The sequence below is a fragment of the Lichenostomus cassidix genome, chromosome 9 (assembly GCF_008360975.1).
Source record: "Lichenostomus cassidix isolate B80296 chromosome 9, HeHo_3.0, whole genome shotgun sequence".
In the NCBI taxonomy this organism is placed as follows: domain Eukaryota; kingdom Metazoa; phylum Chordata; class Aves; order Passeriformes; family Meliphagidae; genus Lichenostomus; species Lichenostomus cassidix.
The window spans coordinates 14,297,703-14,319,702 of record NC_139490.1 but is presented as its reverse complement, the minus strand read 5'-3'; the positions used below and the strand labels follow the sequence as shown (position 1 = coordinate 14,319,702).

General features: G+C 38.8%; 2 protein-coding genes across 10 annotated transcripts in view; one reads left to right on the top strand and one right to left on the bottom strand.

Moving 5' to 3' along the window:
* ATR (ATR checkpoint kinase) overlaps positions 1–22,000 on the bottom strand; it is a 76,526-nt gene that overhangs the window by 37,249 nt on the left and 17,277 nt on the right. For 2 of the 3 annotated variants that reach the window (XM_085069512.1, XM_085069514.1), the window contains exons 1-3: positions 1,791–1,971; positions 1,104–1,195; positions 87–230 (exon numbers count right to left, since the gene is read on the bottom strand). In XM_085069512.1, the coding sequence (XP_084925638.1) occupies positions 87–230; positions 1,104–1,195; positions 1,791–1,849 (295 nt within the window). In that variant the 5' untranslated portion in view covers positions 1,850–1,971. Of the gene's footprint in view, positions 1–86; positions 231–1,103; positions 1,196–1,790; positions 1,972–22,000 lie in introns of those variants that run through there. The other variant, XM_085069513.1, reaches the window with a different exon arrangement.
* PLS1 (plastin 1) overlaps positions 1,951–22,000 on the top strand; it is a 42,652-nt gene continuing 22,602 nt past the window's right edge. The window contains exons 1-2 of one of the 7 annotated variants that reach the window (XM_085069522.1): positions 1,951–2,060; positions 21,701–21,808. In XM_085069522.1, the coding sequence (XP_084925648.1) occupies positions 21,739–21,808 (70 nt within the window). In that variant the 5' untranslated portion in view covers positions 1,951–2,060; positions 21,701–21,738. Of the gene's footprint in view, positions 2,061–2,427; positions 2,626–5,099; positions 5,119–11,658; positions 11,828–21,290; positions 21,435–21,700; positions 21,809–22,000 lie in introns of those variants that run through there. The other 6 variants (XM_085069518.1, XM_085069519.1, XM_085069521.1 and 3 more) reach the window with 6 other exon arrangements.

Here is a 22,000-nt window from a genome sequence, read left to right as displayed (position 1 = left end):
TTCTATTCTTTTGGATGATCCCATTGTCCACAAATTTAAATCCTGAAAATACCAAGCTTCAAAACAAACATTTTCAACAAACTCACCAATGCAACTGCATTCAGTTTCCTCCTGATTTCCATCCACATTTACAAACATAAGTGGGGAAGATTTCATGATATGTTGAATAAAATCAAGCAACATAACAGAACTTGGCTGTGAATCTGATTTCTTAATCAGTTCCAAGGCAACTTAAAAAAAAAAAAAAGAAGACAATATTTAAATCAGCATTGCAATAAATCAACTTCACAAATTTTGATCATACCTAATGAGAAAGGTTTTTCTAAATATATAAAAAATACTATGATGGTATATGGTATGATATGGTATTAATATGATATGGTATTAAACCTCCCAAATTACTTATTGGGAGTACATTTTTCAATCCATGAAGATAATTTCATAAATACTGTTAACCCTTTATGTGACTCCAAACTGCATGAAGAAAAATATAATTACTCATTAAATATTATTAACCCCATATGAATCAACATTGTCAAAATTCTATCCAACTATGTGATGAGTGAACAATAGCAAATACTTAACATTTCCCTAGGTTTACAGTCTTGCTAGAGAAACAACTCTGAATTGTTTCAAACCTCCAGGAAACAAAAAGTTTTAAGTGGTAAATTCACCTTACTGAAGCAGAAAGTTTAACGAAACACTAAACATATCTAATGCTCCACTGGAACAGATATCTAATTTATATCAGATTTATGCAGATCCCACAGGGATCCTATCCAGTGTTAGCATGAGAAGGAAACTATCTGAGATTCAAACAGTATTCAAATCTGAAAGACACACGTGAATATTAAGAATTGCAAGCTGTATTACTCATTAACAATGACATTACATAATAATCCTGCTTTTCAATGTTGTGAGCATTTGTATTCATACAACCCTGCACTGCATTCACCCCCTCCTTCTTTAAGGTATGTGTATGTGTATGGTTTTTTTACATAGGGAAAACACATCATAACAGAATATATTTCATCATGGACTTTAATTCGGCAGGAATTACTTGAAGCATAGACAATTTTAAATGATGGGAAAGTAATGCTTACCAACATCTACATCTGTAAGAATTCTGTCAATGAACTGGCACAGTATTTGTCTTGGTTTCTGCACAACTGTGTTGTATTTCTCTGGACTAGCACTAAAATTAAAAGTATGATATTTTGATGTTACCAATATTAAAGTACGAAATAATTATTTGAAGTCTATCTCAACAACTTAACATTAAACACTGATTTTTTTTTCTTCTAGGAGTCTTCAAAAATAAATACAGATTGATTAATTAGGTTTTTTTTTAAACTTGTTTTCTTGTTTAAGTGACCAGCCTGTCCCTCAGCAGCCAGGGCTTGTCAGGTCTCATCTTTACGATCCAATTGTACCACCGCAGCAGCTCGCTGCCCACCGTAAAACCAAGCTCCGTGCTGCCATGAAAAGCCTTGTTGCAGCTCGGGTGATTCTCAGGGAGTGCACACACACACAGAGCGGCAGCCGCGGGTGCTCTGAGGCCACCACACCGCCCCCAGCAGGGCCTGCCGGCGCCACCCGGGAGGGACAAACGCGGGCAGGTGGCGGCAAAAGGGACCAGCTGAGGGGAAGGCGCGGGCCCGGCGGCAGGGCAATCGCACACCTCCTTGTCCCCTTGCCCGGCGCACAGCGATGCCCAGCTTCCCGCAGCGCAGCACAGCACAGCCCGCGCACACACGCGCCCTGCACGGCGGCCGGCGGGCCTGTCCTACCCGGCAAGCTCCCGCAGCGCGGGGATCATGGAGGCCATGCCCAGGCCCTGCTCCGCCATGGCTCCGCTTTGAATCAGGCGGCGCGCCGCGGGGCGGGCCTGCCGGGACGGCGGCCGGCGGGGCCCAAACTTCCTCCCCCGCGCTGCTCGGCTTTAACCGCTTCGTCCCCACAGAGAGGGGCCGCAGCGGCTCCGGATCGGTCCCGGATGGCTCCCGCCGGCACCTCGCCGCCCCAGCGGGCCTCTGCTCCGCGGGGCGGTGCACGGACAGGTAACATCTAGCGGGGGCCGAGCGACCCCCGCCGAGCCGCGCCTGTTCGGCAGCAGCACTGAGGGACCGCCCGGCCCCCGCGGGCGCCCGGAGGAGCGCGGGCTGGGGCTCAGGGAAAGGGAGAAAGAAAGCGCCGGGCTGAGAGGCTTCAGCGAGGAGAGGAGCGCCCGCCCTGTGAGGGACGGAGAGAAGGAAACTTCGGTGCCAGGGGAGCGCTCGGTGCAGCTCCCTCCCGGCCCGCAGCCGCCCCGGGCAGGCGGGGCGCACCTGGGTGTGAGGTGAGGGACAGCCCCGCCGGCCGCCCAGCCCGGCCCCAGCGCCCCCGCCCCGGCCCGCCCCTGCCATCGCCCCGCCCGCCCGGCCGGCCCCCGCCGCAGCAGGTGGTGGCACCCGGCGGGGCGCTGGCAGTGCGGGACGCGGCCGCGGGGCAGGTGGGCAGCGAGCGGAGCGCTGGGGTTGCTCTGCGGGGGCTGCCGTGAGCCGTGTCCTGCCGGGGCGAGCGGCGAGCGGAGCTGGCGGCAGGGCGCGTTCGGCAGGTGAGCGGGCTCGGCGCTCCTCCCCACAGGTAGAGGTGAACAGCGTGCGTAAGCAGTATCTAAATGCTACTGGGTTTCTTTGTTATTATTTTTATTACTTTCTTAGCGTACGTCGCTTTATGCTTTGTTTCTCTTGCGGAACGTTCACGTGTGTGAAGTACGGGAGGTGTTGATGAGAGCCCGAAAAGGCGCGGGGCGGGAGCTGTGGCCCCAGCTGGGCAGCGAGTCTGCGAGCGTGCAGGAGAAAGGAGGATAAAACAGGGGGTTATGGGCAGGTGCGAGCAGCACAGAGAGTACGCCGGGGGACACTGAGTTCTGAGCATTGTTGTTGTCAGTAGGAGCTCCGGCTCTTCCTGCGTTTGTTTATGAACTTTGCTTAGCGTTGGTTCTGGGCTGAAATAAAATGCTCTCGGAGGATAATTCTGTTGCCTGTTTCCACTGTGCTAGGGCTGCGTATCTTGTATGTAAAACAGCACACGTGTATTTCAATTGCTTGGGCCATTTCAGGTGAATGCTTTCAGGGAACCTATTGCTAATTTTTCATTCATAGATGGTTTCGTCCTGCAAATTGTATGTTTTTCATTTCAATAAAATTCTGCTGGCCTTTTAAAGGCTGGTAACTTGAAAAGGATACCAAATATTTCAAGAAACTTTATGAAATATAACTGGGTTTTATCTTAGTTTGGTTTAAAGCATATGTTGCAATGTTTTTGACCAGCTGACTTTAAAAAATGTTAGTCTTTCTAGAGTCATTCCCAGAGAGAAAGCAGGAACCATGTAGCTTTACATGGTTTGTGAAGTAGAATTTTAATGGTTCAGGAAGACCAAGTACATCTGGATTTTGTTATCAGTGTTATTTTGAACATAAAATTTTCTAGAGCCTTTCAATTTAAAATACCTGTTATTGTCAAAACAATATTCTGAATGTAAATTTCCAAGCCTGAAATGACAATCACACTAAGAAAGGTATAAACTGCACTACTTGACAATTTGATGTAGAGTTAAAATGCCCATGTAATCCCTGATGAACTTAACAAAGATGGCAGGATATTGTTGGTATATTGAGAAGTTCAAGAAGGCTCTATTATCCCAAGAAATAAGGTAAATTTATTGAATCACATGGTGATTGTTTTTGCTGGTAAAGCACTGGGGGGGCACATATAGTGCTTAGTAAAAAAAAAAGTGCTTTTGCTTGGAAGTCTCTTGAGTCAACAGTGAAGTCATATTAATATAGGTGTTGTAGAAATGCTTTCATTATTCATAGGTAGAATACTATATAAATCTGTGGTGTAGTTTCTTTGAGCATTTACTGAGCATGTAGTGCAGGCTTTTTTCTTTTTTTGTAATAAGTATTTATACCAATTCAGTAGAGAGATCACCTGCTCCCCATTCTTCACTGGGAATTTTACTTCCCAGTTGCAAAGCCCCATCCACTGACTTCTCACCACATCATCAAATTTCCCCAGCTACCATGGTCTTGAAGGACTCTACACGAGACTGCCTGTAACAACTTTTTTGGGCTGTGAGGATGGAAGGAGTCTCACTCACAAAACCTAGTGTTCTATACACCCTCCAGGGAAACTGCAACTGGAACACCTGGTTTCATTTCTTGCTTTTCTTAAGCACAGGATAAGTGCCTCAATAAACTCTTAAGTCATGTCCTTGTTTGTTTGTCATCTCATTATGTTGTACTTTTATGCATCTTGGCCCCCAGGAGGAGAAGCAGGCATATTATCATGTATTTGAAGAGAGTGACTAATTGCTAATGAAAATAGTGTGCCTTGAGACCATTCTTCCCCCAATGCAGTTACTTCATATTGGTGAAAGGAAATCTTACATGTGCAGAGCTCAGCTTGCAGAACTTGGAGTCAGGGGAAGAAATTCATGCAGATAGGTACAATTAAGTATAAAATTCAGTGTATGTGGCACTACCAAGATTTCTGCCAAAGCTGATGTTCCTTTCCTTTTTTTTTAAAAAAAGGGTTTTTTTCATTGTTTTTTCTGCTCTTCTCCCCTCTTGGCAGTCTTCTCACTATGTAGTTACATGATTCTTCCACACTTAGGCCTCTCTCTTCTTTACCACATGCATCTGCAGGTCATTGTACTTATTTTAAGACACTGAGTGACTTTGCATTGGACCAGCAGGTCTGAGAGGACAAGAGCATGTTAATTGTACTTTTATTCCCTCTGTTGTTTAATTCTGAGGTATAATTACTGTTCTTGGGGCTCATCCACTCTGTGGATGTATGTGAGATGTTCCCCCAGGTGGTTAGCACTGCTGCAGTTAAATCTCAGCTGTCCTGCAGGCAGACAAAAGGAGTACATGAAGTGCACAGGTGTGTTCTTTGATGCCTTCAGGAGCTGTGAGATGTGAGTATAGAGGCTGATAATGGTGGTGAGAGGGAATGCAGCCAAGATGGTGCATGGAGGTCCTGTGAACTGAACTGAGTAGTTTCACTCAGTATCAAGATGTGCTTATGGCTCCTCCTCTTCATGGCTGCTGTAGTAACACGCTAGAGGCTGTGAGTACTTGAAATCCCATTTCCCTATACAGTCATGCAAGTGCTTGTCAGAGCAGGTGCCTGACCTTTGGACACAGGGCACTGCTCCTGTGCACTGTAAGAATGTGGATTTCAGCACTTGTGGGTTTTATCTCTGCGTCTGTTGCTTAGTCAACTGGGCTGGAATGCAGTGGCACAGATTAAAATTATGTGTCACCCTATTGGTGAATATTGGTCTGATCATTAAACCAAAAAAAAGGCAAAAAAATGGAAACAGTAAATGGTGGTAAGGACAACAGGCAAGGCAGAAACCTAAAAGCAGATTATGTACATCCAGCTAAGCAAAAACTAACAGGTACAAGAAGAAAAGTGAGGAAAGAAAACATATAATGCTAAAATCTATTTGACTTCTATACGTAATCTTCACAGGTCCTAGTCCTACAAGCACTTACTCATGTTTTTTCTATGAGTAAGCCTACTAATATACTATTGATAACGCAAAAGAAAGTATTTGAGTAATTTGGAGAGATGGCAGATTACACATTCCTTTGGAACCTAGTTTTATTATTTGTATAGCAGCAATTATATTTTGTTTATCTGCAATGACTACTTTTAAAAATAGCCGCCTATAAATATAATTTTCTTTCTTGTTTCTTGCTTCCCAGTATTTCTAGAAAAGTGTCATTCTTGAGGCTAGTAGCTGTGGAGGAATCTCATAAAAATGTATTTACTGCCAGTATCAGTGTATATCATTAAGACTTTTTCAGTTGATAATTTTTGAATGAGAGTTAAAATTCCTGGAATCTAAAGAAAAAAATTTACATAATCTGGAATTTATTCTTTTTAAAAAACTTGTAGCCACAGCGATGCTTAAACATCCCTTAGCGAAGTCTAAAACTCTGTACTAATCATGCCAGTAGAAAATTGTGCAGTCACTTAAACTACATTTGAAAATTCTGACTGTTGAAATTATGTAGCTTTTTATTCAAATGTTTCTTCAATGAAAATCTGAAAAACTGTACTAGCTTCCACTGCTCCAGTTTTCATAGTGAGAAGTTGTTGTTTTCTAAGACATTTATTATTAGGAGCTATAATTTTCCCTCTGGTACTGTGTTCCATACTGAAAAAAACTGGAATAGAGTTTATGCATGGGAAAATTGATAAAAATTCTGCTAAATGTCCACTTTTCCCATTGTATGGCTTACTATAGAAATCAGTGCAATGGAGGAGGGAGAAAGGGGATTCATATTCTTAGTCCTTTTTCCATGTTTTTTTGGAAGGCAAACAAATCTATATGCAGTTGAACAGTATTTATTACTTCTTAGTTCCGTAGTGCATATTTTTCCAGTACTTAGAGCTTCCAGTGCTCTGTGAGGATTTTGCCCATAGAACAAACATCACCTTAACAGCCTGCTATATGGAAATACCTAAACTGAAAAGTTTAGGGGTACTCTTACCTGTAAGCTTCATGTAAAGTCTGTGTGTAATGTTTATTTCCACCCTTCTTATTGCAGCAATTAATTTAATGAAATACTTTCATAGCATTCACCATGATGTCTGAAATACTTCACATCCATGATTAACTGTTGCTATAAAAGCTTCAAAAATCACCAGGTCTACATAAACAGATTAAATAAATGTAGGACAGCACTACATTACCAGCAAGTAACAGAATCTGATCTTAACAAACAATTATCTCTGGGAAAGGCTCCTCTGTACTGTGGCAACTAATAAGGAAACAATAAATTGTAAATGTAGCTCTGGGAAAAGATACTGAGCTGAGCAACTGCAATTGCTGTTCAACCTACAACCTAGGCTTGAAGACCTTCTGTGGAAGTTGTTGTCTTATTAGCTTATTTTCAGCCTTGACATTCAAGGAGCAAACAGTCAGCTGGTGATGGTGTTGTGATTTGTAAAGCACTTCATTAACAATGAAAATAACAACTGACATTTGCCAGATCAATATGGATCAGGAATTCCAGGTTACTGATAGAACAAATTCTGCATTACTCGTTTCTTTATTAAGGTTTTTTAATCATTGCTGTAGCTACATCTTTCAAAAAGGGCTTGAAAATGAAACAGTAAGGATGGTTTCTCTATTCTCTGATATATTTGTGATAAAATTACTAATTACATTGTTTCGGCTTTGATTCATCTGGTCACATGCAGGGAATGCTAAGTGTTAGCCATGGCCTTTTTATTTACATAATTATTGGTTTTGCAGCTTCTAAATGTAACTTGATGAACTTCGAGGTTTTTATGTGGAGGTGTGTACTTGGTTACTGCTATTACATACAGGTGTCCAGGAGAATAAAGGTAGTGCATCACAATAGCTCATCAGAGAGACTGGTATTGCTAAGCCTCAGAAATAAATTATGCATAAAGCAGATTGTGTGCTTCTCCATGCATGCTTTTGGTGGGAAAAGGATTATCAACCCACTTTCAGGGCTCTCTTGGCAGATGTTTCCCTAATAATAGTAGGCACTAGGGCGGGAAGAAAAAGCTGGATCCAGTATTTCCCACTTTCATTCAATTAGTGCATTCATGCTTTCATCTCATTAATAATCAGTGCTAGAATAGACTGATTAAAAACATTGACATGTAGAAAAGCTGAAATATTAAGTCATACGTTATCAGCAAGATTATATTTATTTGACTGGGATTAAAAGAATTTGTTTCTGTCTAAGCTTCAGGACCTAGCTGTTTCTTTCAAACCAAGTGTTCTCTGATAGGTTTTCTTTTCCAGAATTTTTATAGTTTGGAATGTTTCTGTCTTGCTGATTTATCAAGCTCCTCTTCTAACTCCACATCTTCCCTTCTCCCATTTTGTTTGCATGTATCCTAGTGCTTCTCTTTGTACTAGTTTATCCCCTTCTGACAAAGGGAAACTAAATTGTTTCTTTCATATCCTAAAGGTAGGATGATGTAAAGTACCATGAAGCTATTTTTCCATTGAGCTGATTATTTTGCTTCTGCAGTGTTTCTAGTCCCTCCAAGCTTGATTTATAGAATCAAGATATATGTAATTGAAGCTAGTGAGGGTTTCCTCCTCCCCTTCCAGGTAATATGATGTATTCGATGAGAAATAACTGAATATAAAGATTTTATATTTATAAAGATATTCCATTTTACTTATCATCACTCTTTTCAACCACTTAATTGTGGATGCATATTTAATTGTATGGGGCAGAATATTTTTCACACCCCAAATTACAAAATGTTAGAGCACATAAATTTAGATCTTATCAATAATTCCTTTTTTTTTTTTTAAGGAGAGTTAGTTGTAATTTAAATCTTGTCAATAATTCCCGCTTTTTTTAAGAGTTGTCACTTGCTTAGAGTTGTATATAGAGGTAACTACTTCACTAGTTCAAGACCTATTGGACAAAGTCTTCTAAAAGCTGATATCTTGTTCATCTTAATAATTGACATTAATACATCTTAGATCTTTCAGAAGGGATTTAATTATTCTGCTCTTACCAGAGATTAAAAAAAGTAATTAAATCTAGTCTGTGCACACCTTAAAATTTCCAAAATCTTTGACCATTCTGCTTGAAACTCAAACCTCCTGATTGCCCTCTTCACCATGGGCAAGGTGGTTTGGTCACCTCCTACCAAAGCTGTTCTCAAGAGAAGCTTGGCAGCAACACAAGACTTGTTTTTTTCATGTCAGAGCAAATCCCTACTCCTGGCACTCTGGTGTTTGTTTCCATAAGGTGCTTGCATCCTGAAATGCAGCCCTTGTGCTGTGTGAAGGACAGCTACTGGGTCAGCCACGCTGGGCTTTTTAATGAACTTCTGCCTGGCAGACTGACTGCTTTGGGGAAAGTAGAAATTATGAAATTATCTATAATAATAGAACTACATCTTTTGGTTGCATTTCAAAATTTCTGCATGCTTTCCCTCCTGATTTTTTTTTTTTTTTTTGTGGTAAATCTATGGAACAGACTCTTCTGCCATATTGTTTATTCTTCAAGCTGCCATTCTGGTTTTTACTAAGTAAATTAAGATCTAGGCATTTAAACTCAATAGGATTAATCCATATCAGCCCTCCCCAAAGAAATAAGCATATGTTGGATGAGTGATTGAGTATAGTCTCTGTGCTACCTAAGAAGTGCTCCATTAAGATGTCACTTCAGTTGTGCTGCTTCCTGCTGGGCTCCTCAGCCAGCAGGAGACACACCAGCAATAGTGGGAAACCCTGGGAAGGTAAGCATAGTGCTGACTTGCTGATTGATAGTAGCAGCACAATAAATATTTTTGTCATGTTTAGAAACTTAAAAACAGGGATTTAAATATAGGATATTGTTTAATCTTCAAGAGCATTAATTCTGGAGACTTAGAAATATGAGCTATTTTTCGTTGTCATGTAAAGTGACAGTAAACAACATGACAGAGTTACTGAATTTTTCTGAAGGTCAGTAGGAGAAGGGTGATTCCTTTGGTGCAGACTTGTAGCTAACTTAAAATCCAAAACATATCAGTTAAAATACTATGTAAAATAAAATGCTTATTTTATATTATCTCCTCTGAAGACAGGTTTTGTCCTTGTGAAAGAGCTGATTTATCAACAAGCTGATTTATCTGTTGATCACAGTTGATCATTTTGTCATCAAAGAGTCACTTTTTAGCTACGTATTTCATGTGCCAAACATGTGGAAATCTGCTCTCAAAGTCTGAACAAGTATTATGACTTAGTAGTGGTGTAAGAAATATTAACATTTTCCTTTCAAAGTGCCACAGTTTGGAAAGGCTTTGGACTCTAATCTGGCAACTTTGGAATGCTGTAGCATGTAGTGCAGGCTGTGAGAGCAAACAGTGTCACTTGATCATGGGACATCTTAAAATGGCTGACACAAAACAAATATAAATACACTACATTTAAGAATACTCAGAATTAGTGATTCAGCAAAGAGACTCATTACAAAGGTGATCCAGCTTATAGTATTTTCTGTGTTGGAAGTATTGTTCCTTATAGTTAGAACATGGTAGATAACCCTATAATCATATCTTTCTTTTTTTATGGGACTTAGGGTTATTAATTTTAAAACAAGTAATTTTTTTAACTATCATTTAACCTAACATTATTTTGTAAGATGAATGTTTTCATGACACTTGTAAAAAGGAAACAAAAATTGTAGTTAATAAAATCATGAACACTTTGATCCAATGTTTTCCAGCAGGTGAATAAAATGTTGAATTTTTATTGTTTTAGTAGAAATGCCTGGATATACCTTATGTTTAGACTTTTTTTAAACTCATTACACTGTTGCATAACTGTAATGTATAGTTTTAATGCTTAGGAATGCCTGTTTATGTTGTGAGCTCAAATTATCAAAAAGATAAGTTGTTTAAACCCAAGATTTTGATGGGTTTATTTTTCAAATTTTTATTTCTGTTGTTTGCAAGAAAGATGGTAAAGTTTTTACCAAAGCATTAGAAATAGTTTCCATTAAAGAATATGAAGTTATCTCCTAATCATAGGAATCCTAAGGCTGAGATTTTTTAATAATTTAGTCACAAAAAATTTGCTCAGAAATTTCATTCTTTTTCATCTTCAAAATATGATTAAAAATGACAGTTGGCAACAACAACAACTGTAGATGTTTTATTCTGGCCTAATTATTAAGAATTACAGCACCAGCAAATGAGCTTCCTGCATGCCCCAGATTGTCTTGTAGTTTAGAAGGTACAAACAATACTCTATTTAGCTGTAGTTACTCAGATTTACTACCATGCTCCTTTTATCCTCAGCACTTAGGCAAACATAGCTCCTTAAGGCTATGAGCTGCAAACAGGTAGCACTTGGGCATTGGTGGGCTCTGCAGACTGCCTTTGAAATGCTGCCAGTTGCTTTTGCCATGTAGTGTGGAGGACCCTCCTTTTTCCTCTAGTTTGACCAATGAAAAAAGAAACCCAAAAATAACCTATGAATTTTCCATGACAGAAAATCCTGGCTTGCTTGCAGTATAGTAGCTGATCAGTGTAATCTAATAATCTTTTGAACCATGTGGAGCTGTAGGAGGCATTAGTGAGTGTCAGAAGGCCATACTGCCATCTGATAATTAATGAAAACTGGAAAATACTCCAGCAACAAACATCTATTTGGTGCTATTTTGTAATTGCAGTCAGCCAGAGTATGAAGAATATGTGGCTGTAAATTCAATTGCTGAGGGCAGAATGAATGCATTTGTATTGTTACTGTTAATGATGTTCACATGATTAACTTCTGGGGTGACCTTAAAGCTAAGTTCATTAGTAAGAGTTAGCCTGTGTCTCTCTGCTGGAGTTTTACTATTTGTAGCAGGCTGAGGTTTGCTCCTTTGGGCTACCGAAGAACAGGCACAGGGCAGAATAAAGGCAGCAGTTTTCTGGAGTGTTGCAGCTCTGCTGTTTTAACATTTCCCTCCTCTTCTGCCTCTTAGGCTGTTTGTTCACCGAGAGCTTTGCTCAGGGTTCTGTTCTTTCTGTTATGTGGTTACTACATGTTATCTTCATGCTCAGAGAAGAGAAAAATGGTTCATAATGTTCTAGTTGGCTTAAGAAAAAGATACTTTTCTGAAGTTATGAATGTCATAGAAGGCTAAAGCCTATTCCTCAGCAAAGAATAGAGAGCACAGTATGTTCTACCTCTCAGGTGGCACCGAAACTGGAAGAAAGAGAGGCTTGGGACAAATACTAACAGCCTTGCAGAAGATAAGTGACATTGTAACAGATTAAACAGTCGAAGGTGAGTACACTTTGATTGGAGTAGACGGAATGCAAAATCCAGCAATGTGAAGCTCATAACTTGTGAAATTGTAATTTGGCACAATTCGTGGGATTGAGAAAATACACAAGAATCTGTTTAATTCTAAAATAAACTTCAAGTCTTTCCAGTTACAGAGAAAGGCTTAAAAAGTTAATCTGATAATAATGGGAAGTATTTGAAAACAGAAAACAGGTGTTATTCCATACTGCATGGGTTTTTTAGTTGCTCAGGGTCTGACTTGTGATTGTTTTGAGAAAAGTTGTTTGTGACTGTTGCTTCTGGTTAGCTTTTCCATTTAGCAATTAACTAGCAGTGCTGTAGGTTATTAAAGAATTACAAGAGTAATTAAACCATAAACTCCAACCTGTGAATCTTATTTGAGAGTACTGGGACACACAAAAAGCCCCTCTGTCAAATGATGTCAACACATCATCAACTCTGAGTATGAATTTTTTATTGATACAGATATTTCAATAAGAATTTCAGGATGTTTTCTTGTTGAAATTTCCTTTAAAAAGAATGCAGTTTTTATTTGTCATTGTAGTTGCATGCTAACAAAAGCTGCATGTTCCTAAACCTAGACAGAGATTAAGTATCATTTGCTGGTTGTCTTTTAACTCTCTCTTTTGCTGTTGTTAACTTGATATGTAATGTCAGCCTAGGCACAGAAGAGTGACTTGAGGATGGAGTACCTGAATGAACTTGCTTTTAGTAGTGTAGTGTAGCCTTTCCATTTATATTTTAGTGTATTTTGCTCTAATGAAATGTCACAGAGACACCACGTTTGGACTTAGAAAATAATTCTGTTCTTCAGAGCAATTAGTGGTAATCAAATAGGTTTTATGAGAAACTGTTTCCTAGTTTTTCATCAAATTTTCTCTATGTTAATGATACTTTTCCGTCTAACATGCGTTTGCATGCTAAAAGTGCTATGATGCTTCGACTTTAGTAGGAATTGATTTGGTTCAACCTATCTTTTTGGAATAGGAACAGCAGAAAAGGTGCTTGATGGGAGCTTGTACAAGTTCTCCAGGAAGGAAGGTCTAGCACATTTTTGTACAGGGAAGCCAAATGATGAGTCAGCATGGGACATAGGCTTCAATATAATAAAAGGATTTTTGGAAAGTATGAAATTATCTGCCCAGAAGACAAATTATATTGCTGGTGAGAAGAGATAAGAATATGTCATATAAATGAAAGAATACATTAAATTGATTGAATTTTTTCTGTTCAAGGCTCAGTCAAATGCTTCCTGGACCAGTGTAAGCACTACAATATTTACACATATAAAGAAGTTTCTTCTACCAATTCACTTTAATTCTAACTGTTACTTCCTCGCTAATTAATTTGAATGTAGTTCTGCAATCATGGGTGACTTAAATTCATTGCCATGTGTGAAATGGAAAAGCAGGAGTTTTGCTTTCAGAACAGTGCCTTTAAATGTTTAATTTATGTTCAAAACTCCAGCTTCAGATTCTTGTATTAAAAAATTAGGTGGTGGGGTTTCTTCCCTTGTGTTAGCATCATTATTGTGGGTTATAGTGGGCAGTTTAAGTAGTGTTGTTGAGCTGTCTAGGCAAAACATGTTAATGACTAATGTGAATGAAGTTTTTCATTGGAAATACATGTGACTTTAATTTCAAATAGAAGTGGACCCAATTGTAACTATGTCGTATGTCAGAAGCAGAGAGATGAAAAGGGGTCTCTCAAGTGTAAACCATGCAGCAGAAATGGGTAGCAAGTTTTATACCAGGACTTGTGAATTTCCTTTGTACATATTGGTTTCAACTGCGCCAGTAAAAGATAAAAAACATTCCAGATTCTGGACAATAAGGTGGAAGCTAAAGCAACACTAAGATTTACATTGGGAAGGTTAGAACCACACCCACAAAGGTCACATGTATTACAATTCTAGTGGTTTTTATAAATCTACATTTTCCAATAGGCTTGAGGAGATACTTGTTCTAGGATTTGCTCAACAAATGGAAGCTCGTCTGCATGATCTTGTGTCTCCCAGGGGAATTCCCTTGTCCCACTTCTGACACTGTTTTTGCCCATTGTTTTCTGTCTTTGTGCACCATTAACAGAATGCAGATTTTATTGCTGGATACAAGACTGCCTTATTGGAAAATCAAAATATTAGTAGGTCTATGACTTTGTGTGTAATGAACTATGAACTGAGGCTTTGAGGAACCTTTCTGTTTACACTAACACTTGTATTTCCATAGTAGCATCAAACAAGAACTGCTTCTACCTCTCTTGGAAGGAGATTGCAGTTACATTACACCTAAGTTAATTGTTTCTGAACTTTTTCATTGCTTTATTTATGGCATGATTGTTAGAGATGCTGAAAAGCCACAAATCCAGCTGATTCCAGTTGAAGCTGTTGGAATACAACTGAAAAACTTGTTCTTAATAACTGTGGTACCTGTGCTGTGGTAATATGGAAGATGTCCTGCGCCTGAATGCCAAAGTAACTAATCTCCTTTCAAGCTGTAAGTCTTGATAGGATGTTCCAGAGCTGAAGTGCTTTAGGTTGGTAGCACATCTTCTGAGCTTCTGATGTCATCCAGGCATTTAAACTTGGCTCTCCAAGCTTTTTGCCTTCAAGTCATAGGCTCAAACATCTTTAAAAGACATAACAGGACCATCCTTTTAAACTGTAGAGTGCAGCAACCCTATTCTTGTTTATTCCATTTCATAAGCTGCTTTTATTCAGAATGAATTCTGAAAACACGTTTTAGTGGTAACAGTCTTATTAGTGGAGAGTTGTTATGTTTATATTAAAAATTAAGTCCTTATGCCTTTTGTGTTCTTTTTCCTGAATAAATATTTGTTGCTGAGGAATGAAAACCATGAAAGATGTTGAGATAGCATAAAAGGTAATTAAGTTTTATGGCTTAAGAGGATTCAAGTTCTTACTACACTTGAATTTGCCTTGTGTCTGTACTTCTCCTGACATAATTTAGATACCATGTACATGCTGTTACCAAACTTTCACCAATCTGAAGGCTGCTCTTAATAAAAGTGAGAGCAAGTGTCACTTTAGCAGATTCATAGTATCCAACTTTGGGTCAGTTTTTTTTTAATCTAACCATGTTAAAAGTTCTGTAGAGAAACTTTATTTTTGTGTCCCTTAATTTGCTGTTTATTGTGGCACATATGTTTATTATTTTGCATTGTGTACTTTGATTCTGTACTCCATAATTTATTGGAAAGGTAATAAATTACGTAAAATATGAAGATTGTTAAGAATACTGAATCTTGACACTTTCATCATGTAAAACATAAATCTCATCTCAAAAGTGGGATGATTTTGCTTCTGCTTAAGGGGTACATTGTTTTTGTAGACAATCTGATTTTGTGTTCTCAAAATCAGAAGCATTGTGTCTTATCAAGAGATCTGTTAGAAAAATCTTTTTTCTGTTTTTCTAATACTGATTTGCCTGGTGTTTTCAAGTCCAAAAGAAAAGCTGCTTGTTGCATGGAAGCAGCTTTGTTTGTGCATTTGCCTGGAAATAGTTTGCTGTCAGGTAGGGAGCCCTGGACACACTGCATTACAGAAATACACACATTTAACTCCTTTGCTGTTCTGATACTTGCAGAAGTGATCTAACAATAACTAATGTTAAGAATGACAGTATTTATAAACATCAGAAAATGTAATTAGAATGTAGTAACTTGTATGCACAGCTCTGCAGGGCTGGTGGTATAGACTTGTGTCACATCAGTGTCCCGGTTTCACAGAGAATGTCACTATCTCAGCTTTGCTCTTGATGATAATACTCAGAGCTGTGTGCTGGAAGCAGGTGAATCTTGTAGAATTCTTAGGAAAATAGCTAATTAACAAAAGCAGAATGGGTCACATGTGATGGGAAATAATCCATTTGGAAAAATTCAGCCCAAAATGTTGGTGTAGCTAGATGGCAAACAGGTTAGGTTTCCAGAACATTTCATGAAAGGTGCTCCCATGAGCTCAGCATGCAATAACCTTTTTTCAAAATTACTTGCCTGTAAGTGCTATAGGCATAGGTAAGGTTTCTGTTGATATATTTTACTTGGAGTGCTGAATGCAGCAACACAAAGCACAGGCAGCTTGAGATCCTCTTGAATGATGCATGCAAAGGAAACTGCGTGAAACTGATACTGTTAAATTTGCATGGCTGTTCTGTACACTGAACAGCCAAAGGAAGCTGGAGGCAATTTGTTTAGATGAAATGGTATCTTTCTGAAGTAAGCTTTTATCTGCTTTATAAGAGAGTTGTTCTTAATCCTGACCTGAGCCTCATGAAATTGTTCTGTACTTATACCACAGTAAGTGAACTCAGACTAGGCTCATGACCAGTCTAACAGGTAACTCAGCTTATTTTACTGTTTATTCATAAGTCATCCAGGTTTATCTTAAAGGCATAGTGGAAATGTTGATTCTGTTATTGATCACAGTTACTGTACTATGTTGAATAAATTCCTATGGAGTGACTCATTAATTTCAGTGTACATCTAGTTCTCCTTCCATGAGACACAAATTTCATGGACACAAAGTTTATCACTGTGGCTGGTTTGATAGCCTTCCTTTAGTAAAGGTCAGCGCAGACAGTTTTGGACTAAGCATAAACTAGTATTTTTCCCTCTTAAATTGTACCTTGTTCACTATGTAAAGCCATATCATAATCATCAATCATAAAGGACTGAGGAAAATTCCATGGATTATTGGTTTATATGTTGACTATTGGTTTATATATTTCTTCATTGTTATCCTCTAACTTCTAGTAATTAAATGATCATCATAATAATTTGATCATCATAAATATATCCAGTCATGTTTATAAGCCCAGGCTGAGAGACCTATTCTCTGAGTGTTCCAGGTTGTGAGGCTTCAGACTGACTGTATGATATTGGAAGAACTTTGCTCTTCATACTACTCTGTTAATAACTGTAACTGATACCTTAATTGTACCCCATCTCCTCTTTTAAAAATTAGCCATGTGCTTGCAATACCTTTTTCTACCTATATATACACAGGTATGTGTACATGAACTTTTGGTGCTCTCATATTTTGAAGATTGACAAGCACCCTCTTTGCTGCATTTGGAGTGGATCTATTTTTTATCTTCTGTCTTTTATAAAACCCAGTGCTCATTATTCTACAAGTGTATTAGATTAGCTCTTTCTGAACTAGTTAGAGGGCTGACCACCCCTGGAATACTGTGTCCAGTTTTGATTCCTGCCACAAACAAAGATGCAGACAGCCTGGAGAGGGTCCAGAGAAGGGCCACAAAGATTATCACAGGACTGGTGAGCTGCCATGGGAGGAAAGGCTGAGAGAACTGGGTTTGTTCAGCCATGAGAAAAGAGGGCCTAGGGGACATCTTATCACCATGTTTCAGTATTTAAAGGGTGGTTGCTCCCTTATACAAGAAGTCACACGGAAAAGAGGAGGGGTAATATCTAGTTGCTCCTGGGGACGTTCCAATTGGTCACAAGATGACAATTTTTCACAAAGAGAACAGTCAGCCTTTGGAATCATCTCTCCAGGGTAGAGGTGGATTCCCCGACGTTGGACAGCTCTCAGCTTTGGCTGGGTGGTTGCTGTACCATCTTGTCTAGAGAGTGCTTTTGCCTAGAAAGGTTGGACTGGCTGATCCTAAAGGTGCCTCCCATCCTGGCATTCTGTGATTCCAGGTGTGACTGTGTTCCACAATCAAGGGTTCTTTCATTTTGGATACCATACAGTGCATTTCTTTCCTAATAATGTCTCCTGCAGCCTTATCACAGACATAGGAAAGAAAAGCGATCTTTCTGTATCCTATACCAGGGCAAACAAGGATAATAAAATTATAAAGTCACTGAACTCTAACGATTACTCATTTTGTCATAAAGATTGAGACTTATCACAATAAGATAAAAACTTTATCTGTAGTAAATTAAGAAAAGGTGATCACTGCTGTTTTATTACAGACCACCAGTGCAACACCTAAAACAACCTGCCCTTTCACGTTAATAAAGGATAAATTCAGTTGGCCTCTAATCATCTTTGTATTTGAAGGATGAGAATAATCTTGTCATTAGTAAAAAGTTCTTTCAGTCTAAGCTGAGTTGGGGAGGGGAAACCAAAAAATAAACAGAACAAACAAACTTGGGTAGTTTTATCTTCAAAAACATCAGAAACCTCTGTGTGTGTGTTTGTATCAAGGTAAAATCCTCTATGTTAGTTCCATTGCTCAAATCTTTGTTACATGCAAATATTTCAGGAATTTTTAATTAGCTTTTCCTCTTCTTTCCTTACTGACTAAAGGGAATATGTAATGCATATTCTTGTTTTCAAGTTCCTTTTGTGTGTCTTATACCTTAAAATGCATTATTTTCTCACCAAGACTGGATAGAATGCCTAGTTTATTCTGGCAAGAGATTAGAAGATACTAATAGTGCTTGAAAGCTTCCCTGTTCTCATCACATCGACTTAGAGTCCTGGATAACTAACACAGGAATACTACAGGTTAAACTGTATTTTGCGGGGATTTTTTTCCCCCCATTAAAATCTATAACAGTTTGATTCAAAGCCAAATAAGAGAAGTAGAATTTTCACATTTTGTGATTAGAGATAGTACATAGTAATAACCAGCTGGTTGCTGACATAAAAGCACAACCTGTATATGCAAATTATGCTCTCTTGGCTGTCATTAGAGACAACAGCTTTAAGAATGATGCAGCAATAGGCAGTATTTGCAGCAGGGACAGAGGAGGTGTGTCCCTAATGCCAGACAAAAAGAGCAGCAACAAAAGAAAATAAGCTCTCGAGTCAGCATTCTAAACTCCATTGTCACTGCAGTAGCAGCTGCATGTGGAAATGAGGCAAATAGAATTTGAAATGAAGAGCTGGAAAAGAAATTGCCATTTGCCTGCATGGATGGAGACAGCTATTGGGCCTGATTGCCAATTAACTGCTCTGTTTTTTCTGACAGCTTCGATAACAGGTCAAAAATGTGGCAGGAACTGTTCTTTGACCCTCTCACTTCATGCTTTGTGGTTGCTCAGGCACAGATACTCCTCTGCACACAAAGAAATACCACAATGGCACCAGCAGTAGTTTGTGTTATTTTGGATGTGGATGATTTCCAGGAGACTCCAGTAAATTGTCTTTAGATTGAAAAACTTTACAGGCATAGAAAGCAGGCTAGGACTACGTAAATATTGTCAGTTCATGTTAAGCATATTTTCAAGGACTAGAAAGGGGATTGAAGCCACTTCATCAGCATTAAAACAGTGTTTGTACCTATCCTGTCCTGGAGCAGCGGGAGATGGTTTAATGTAGGCGTAGACTACAGAAAATATAAGTGTCACGTAAATGCTATGAGAGTAATGCTACAGAGTATGTTCTCTGTAAATGAATATACCTTTCAACAGGTAGCTCCAATAGCTCCAAGACATAGGTACTTCTGAAGGCTGCCTTGTCACAATTGCCTGTGCACTGAGTCATCTTGAGTGGTGATAAGCCTGGGTGTGCAAGCTATTTATTAGCTTAGATAGAAGGTTACTGTTTATGTACTGAAATTGTCTGAAATGTCTGACTAGTTAAGATGTTGTCTCTGACTGTTCAGACTATGTCTCTCCTGAATGGCAGAACTATGATTGCAGCACTTCTGCCATTTAATTGACCAGCCAATTTACCCTGTAATGATATCATAGGCTATGTAGGGCTGTCTCTTTAGAGCAGTGTTATTAGCTTTATTTATCTGTTTCATTCAAGAACAGATGTTTCTACTGTGTAACTGAAATAATCAACGTCTTTGGAAATCAAAGATTGCTATTTTCTGAAATAGAATATGATGGAAATTCTAAATTATTAATCATAAAAGGGCAGGAATGAAACTAATTGCATGCGACTTTGCAGAAATTGCTTCTGATAAAAATCTGAGTAATGATAATGGTAAATAGTTAAAAACATTAATGGTGCCAACAGAAGTGCTGTTGTCTTTTACATCTGTGTAGCTAAATATTTCACTTATGCTTTGTCATGCCATTTCTGTATTTCAGAGGAGTGTCATCTGTTTGTTTTTTGAGGTTTGGCTTTTTTTTTTCAGATTTTGGGCCCTTTAAGTTTCTTAAGTAATTTGCATTTAAATGTTTTATTTTTTCACTAATTTTTTTCACAGTACATTATTTTTTTAATTGCCACATCAGGTTTCCAGTGAAGGTACTTGCACTTTCAGAAACATCTGTGTGAAGGGTTATTTTTTTCTGAATATATATATTTTTTCTTTTGAGTGTGATGACTGGTACATGCTGTTAGTAAGCTTAGCAAAATGGGTAAGAAGGATTTTAGTACTTAAATAAGATCTAGTGACATGAAGGAAAAAGACTTAACTTGCCACCCACACTCAAGGCCATATGTGACCCACAGGAACAGTCCCAGTGAAGACACAGAAAATACTAACCCAAGTAAAGTAGACAAGATCTGTTTAAAATAACCCACTGTTGTTTAAAAAGTCTGTTTATATAGCATCATGGAAGAAAAGTTTTCTACAAAAGGTGAGAAGCAAAGGTACAGTCTTTCCTAAGGGCATCCAGCATGATTCATGGTGGTTGGTAAAACCAATTGTTGATGTCAGCTTTCCTCTACTAGAATCTTGTCCAGTAGGTAACAGTCCTGTTCTGTTGGTATGCATGATTTTTGGTGAATAAGCAGCTGCATATTGCAGATCTGAATATATTATTGTGAGCTTGTTCATTCCAGGAATATATTTTTTCTTGCTCTAAAGCAAAAGCACTAAACCGGAAGGAAAACTTAGGCAAATTTAGAGCAACTTTGAGAATATTTATGCAAGGTAAAGATTTCTGCCACCTTTGGCTTATAAAGTAAAAGCCAAGCTGAAACTTGGACGTTCAGGGTAGGCACAGCCCCACCTGTAGTACACTGTGCTCTCTGTCCCTCCAGCCAGGTGCTGCTCAGAGGTTAGCACAGGCAGGTGATGCTGCCCTGGGCTTGCCTTGTGTGTGCCAGTGGCACTGGACAGTGGAAAATGGCAAATACAAATACAAACTTGTGTGTTGAGACAGCTGTGTGTGACTTCTTTACAAAGCTGCTCTTATTACCAATAAATCTGAATCATCCTGCTGCAGTAAAGCTTTGATAAGAGGAAATGGGCAGGGATCTGTCATGGGGGTTTAGCAACCCTTGTGAAGGAGCCTTCAGTTTTGTTTTACTTTTTTAAGGAGGTCAGTAAAAAAAAATTCACAGTAAGACTCCAATCTTTGCTCAGTAAAATCCTTCATTCAGCTCTTTGACAGTGTTAGGAGACAACAGGGTGTCAGAAGAGTGGTAAAGTTCAGGAGGTGGTACCTTCTGCAGCAGCTGTGGAAAGGCTCCTCGGTGTTCACCCATGAATTGTAGGCAGGTACTTGGAAGTGTCCCACTGAGGTTTGGGTTGTGTTAACATTGGAGGCTCAGTGCTTTACAGGATTAGATCCCAGCACTAACTGCTGGTTGGTAATGATACTGCATCTCACTTGGAAATTAGTGTTCCCAAAAATTGTTTGTAGAAATGTGAGGAGATTTTAATGTTGGAAAACCACTCAAGCAATGGAGGTAGGTTGCTGGCCAGTGCTTACTCTATGAAAATGAAAACCTCAAATATATGTAAACAGGCACTGCTATTGTGAATTTTCACTCACTATTACAGTGAAAAGAATTGCTAGGTATTTGATGTACTTTAAAGTGTTGGTTGTAATGTTTTAAGTGTGCCAGGCCTTGACATGTCTTTCAGATCTGGTACCTCTTGTTGAATAGATCAGTAACTTATATGTGTCTAGAATTACAGCCTGCCTTATACCTTACCTGTTTATTATTATTAGGTATAAGCAATTGAGGACGACACTTCTGCTGTCTGAAGATGGAAAACAACATAACTACTATATCTCGCGAGGAGCTTGAAGAACTAAGAGAAGCATTTGGCAAAATAGGTATGTTTTAAATAAGGGAATCATAAGGAAGCCATTAACGCTGCAAAAGTGTTTAGGACTTGTGGAGGAAATCTTTATGGATTACTTTGTTTTTATAGGGCTGTGTTTTCCCTCTGTATTGCCAGTAATGTCTAAAAGATTGTAAAAAGTATGTTTACGTAGAGCCCCTTACTTTCACTGAACTATGCATGA